The sequence below is a fragment of the Terrapene carolina genome, unplaced genomic scaffold (assembly GCF_002925995.2).
Source record: "Terrapene carolina triunguis isolate 2854851 unplaced genomic scaffold, T_m_triunguis-2.0 Scaffold85, whole genome shotgun sequence".
Lineage (NCBI taxonomy): Eukaryota > Metazoa > Chordata > Testudines > Emydidae > Terrapene > Terrapene triunguis.
Genome location: NW_020664436.1, coordinates 50,668,428 through 50,672,500, shown reverse-complemented (window position 1 = coordinate 50,672,500; position 4,073 = coordinate 50,668,428). Strand labels below are relative to the sequence as shown.

Here is a 4,073-nt window from a genome sequence, read left to right as displayed (position 1 = left end):
CAGAAACATTTGTAAACCAGGGAGTGAAGACATCAGGGAGATGCATTGCAGTGGGGAGGCCTAGGTACAATAGTGGAGAGGGGGGGATGCAGTGAATGGGTCAGTGACATGGTTTAGATAGAATCCTGTGGGTGAGAACGAATGAAGGTGAAGAGCTTGTACATTTCAGAAACTGTGGGGGTGGCAGAGTAAAGATGTGTGTGTTAATGGGACATAATGGGTATTACTGAAAGAGGGCAGAGTTAAGATTGCATGGGCAACCGTAACTGTGCATTTCCTGGTTTTCAAAAATTTGAGTTTTGCTTAACGCAACACTCTGCAACGAGATGACATACCACCAACCAACATTAACTCTGAGTTAACAGTTTTTTGCTACTGAATATTTTTATAATATTCTAAGTCACCTTTGTCTCATTGATAGGAACAAGCAACAGCAAAGGAACTTAGCAGCAGCAAAGTCTTCCGATATGAAAAACTTTGACTATAATATTTTGATTGCACAAACCTTTTGGGGATTTCTTTTTTGCTTTCTTTATTTTAGGTTTCAGTTTTTCCACATCTTCCTCCTCCTTGTGTTCCTCTGTGTTCATTTCATCTTTAAAATATGATGCAAGCAGTCTTCCTGATGACTTCTTTTTTCTGGGATTATCTTCCAGTGGGTTATGCTGTAGTTCAGCAAGGGACATCGCACTGTAATGCAACACACATCACTGTCAGCAAGTACGTACTATTTCTGTTGTTAATCCACTAAAAAGACTTGACTTCTGAAACAGCCTCTTCCTGTTTCTCAAATTCATTAGCTCTCCATCTTCAAAATCCCATCAAAAATATATTTTGTCTTGTTTAACTATTACAGTGATAATGGTGGCACACATTCTTGAATGGTCTATCCTTAATTTCTCTCTCCATTTTATTATCCTAAGTCTTACCTTCTAAAATATTTTCATGTGGGGATTTGCACAAGTAGTCTTGTGACATAAATTTAAACAAGATCTTTGCAGGATCAGATACACAGTTCACATGAAATAAAATATAATAAAGAATGATGCATTCTGTTAGCTGAGTGTATAAGTAGTTTTGACTTGAGACAATATTTTATTAATGCCTGATTTTAATCAGGGTTGAGCCAAAGGCCACACAGTCAAGGAGTGGAGTCCACAGTGAATAACTGGCAGGTTAAATGTAGTATTGCAACATTAAAAAAAAATTCATTCAATTTTGTAAGTTCTTACAAATTAGTATGGATCTTGGCACCATTTTTAGATCATGCAGTAGAAGGGTTTTTTGTGTATATGGGGGAAGAGGTTCCCTCCCCCCAACATATAATCATCTGGCTAGTTCACAGTTAAAAAAAAATTCTTGCAGCTCTATCACAGGATTCTTTCCCCATCTTAAAAATCAAACATTTTGTTTAAGATGTATACATGCACTGATTACAGTTTACCACTATACCTTGTTTCAGCTTCAGATACAACTGGCACTTCTTTCTTCTTTTTCTTCTTTTTGCCCACTTCATTGTTCAATACAACTTTTTGGCTTTGAACACTGGAGGTGAATTCAGACATCTGTTCTTTAAGTTTTTTTCTTATTTTCTCCTTAATTATATTTGCCTCATCCTCAGCCACTTGCAGCTGATAGGCTTGAATTAGCTGTTCTTCCTCTTCTAATTCAGTAACATCTCTCGCTTCATTCAAGGTACTTTTTATCTTGTTGTTACCTTTTTGACGAGATGCATCTGTTTGTGATTTACTTTTTGTTTTTTTCTTTGGCAAATCAGTAATCTGTTTTTCAAAACTCTCCAATTTAGTTTCATATACCTTTTCCTCCTCATTAAATTGTTCTTGTAACACTGCTTTCTTTTTCTTCTTGTTAGACTTTGGTTGCTTGTTTTCTTCTCCACTAACAACATCATTGTTTATTTTTTCTGCAACTGAGGCTTTGTCTCTTAGTTTGTTTTTTGTAAACCGGGGGCTCTTTTCCTCAGGATTATAAGTGTTGTTTATAATTACCTCATCATTTCCACTTTCTTTAGCTAGATCAAGATTATTTCTAAAGGTGTCAAGCTAGAAATAAAAACAGAGAACATAATTTTAAGTATATATCATATGTAATGTTGCAATAATAAAAATAGTTTAGTACATTATCAGTTTACACTATGTGGTGAAATATAAAAGTGATATTAGTCATCTAATCATTGTCTTGTTTAAATCTAACAAGTACCAGATGGTACAGATCATTCATGCTTAAAATAAGTGTTTGTATTTGGACAGCTTGAAATCTGTACTTCCAACATTCTTTTTAAACAAGCACCATACGTATATATTCACCACACAGTAAAATTCAAAACTACCTCAATGAACAGGACTACTCCATAATGATATGTCAATGTAATACATTTTGAAAGATCTGCAGAAATGAAATGCAGAACCAAAACATGTCTCAAACGGATATAAATATTAATGTTAGAGGTGCCAATGCCTGTCTGGACTCCTTTTTACCATGAGCAGTGTGCCAAAGTTTGGCAATGAAAATCACTTTCCAAAAGACAAACTTGATAAAATTTAACAACTGACAACTCTTAAGATGACAGCTCTTATAAAACTATGGAAAAAATTCTATTAATAAACAACTCTTATTAAAGGGACAGAGTCAACCTGAAATCTAGTCCACTTTCAAAAACGTAGTTAAAAGTATTTTCAGATAATACTCCCGCCCTTTGAATCCCTCTGTCAATTTTTGTGGTTTTGCAAAATACTTTTAAGGTTTCACTTCCTTTATGGATGAATGAAAAACCCACACAGACAACACAGCAAACTTAATACAGGCCTGATCCTGCACTGAGCTCCACATAGGTACGTCCCTGAGCTTGTGTGGGGCTCCTATTAAGTCAGTGGGGCTCCATGTGGGTTCAGGGGGTTGCCAAAGTGAAGCTCATTGCAGGATTGGGGTGTTACTAACTACACAGGGGTAAATAGTAGAACTAACTATAAAGAAAGAGATTTCAGATGCGCACACACACAAAAACCAATAACTAAAATATATATTTTCCCCTCTGATTTCTTCCAGTACAAATATTTTATTTCAGTGCTTTTCAACCTTTTCCTTGCCATTACCCTATTTTTCAATAGCAAGACAATCCTGGGACTCCCTTCCCATCTAGCTAGGAAGGGCACAGTGGCGAAAGCGCCCTTGACACCTTTTCACAAACCCCAGGTTGAGAACCCCTATCACAGGTGTTACTTGTAAGAATAGCAGATAAAAAAAAATCGAAGACAAACCAATTTTAGATTGATAGGGTTCCTTTAAGTAATGTTTTTTTGTTTTTTTTTTTAAATACCTAAGGACATTATATAAGAACATGACATTTAAATATTCATCTGGTCTGTCTAGATAATGCCACTAAATGTCATTCTGAGGGGTTGTGAAAGGGGTTGGAGAAGGAGGGAAGGAAGCAGGAAGGCCCAACCCTAGACAGGGGCAAAGCATGTAGCTACAAAGGCAAACACACTTTTAGAATCTCTGATTTCTAGAAATCCATCTCTGAAGAGTGAGAGAAGGATACGGTTGATCTTTCATGTGGCTAACCAAGAAAAGTTGATTACTCCCTATCTGCCAGCCATCTGCGTCCATCACAAGTTTCACCTCAGCTATCTTAGCTGCCAAACCTTCCCCTCTACCCTTGAGATGAGGAGGAAGTCTGTTTTGGCCATGACTGACATTGGGGGGGGAGAGAGGGAAGAGAGATTACAAAAAGAGGTAGAAAAGACATTGGAGATGTTGAAGAAAGAAGGGAGGGGTTGAGAGAGAGAGAGAGAGAGAGAGAATTATTATTCATACTAGAAAAATAAATTGGAGGGATAAACAGAGAGTGGGAGAAAAAATGCACCAACATAGAGTCAACATAAAGAAAAAGGGAGTGAAGGAAAGGAAAGAGAAGCATAAACCCAGACACAGTAATGTAAAAAACGCATGCTAAAATATTAAATTAAGCAATTCTATTAAAAGTGGGATGTAAATGAATGGAAGTGTTGGGGACCCCCCCTAGGCATAGCTACCAGGTAACTCGGGAGAGT

The 4,073-nt window shown here is 36.8% G+C and overlaps 1 protein-coding gene across 1 annotated transcript in view; it reads right to left on the bottom strand.

Annotated features, from left to right (window-relative positions):
• Positions 1-4,073, bottom strand: part of AHI1 (Abelson helper integration site 1) — a 181,362-nt gene that overhangs the window by 157,782 nt on the left and 19,507 nt on the right. The window contains exons 4-5 of the mRNA XM_026649540.2: positions 1,453-2,063; positions 477-690 (exon numbers count right to left, since the gene is read on the bottom strand). Of these exons, the coding sequence (XP_026505325.1) occupies positions 477-690; positions 1,453-2,063 (825 nt within the window). The remainder of the gene's footprint in view (positions 1-476; positions 691-1,452; positions 2,064-4,073) is intronic.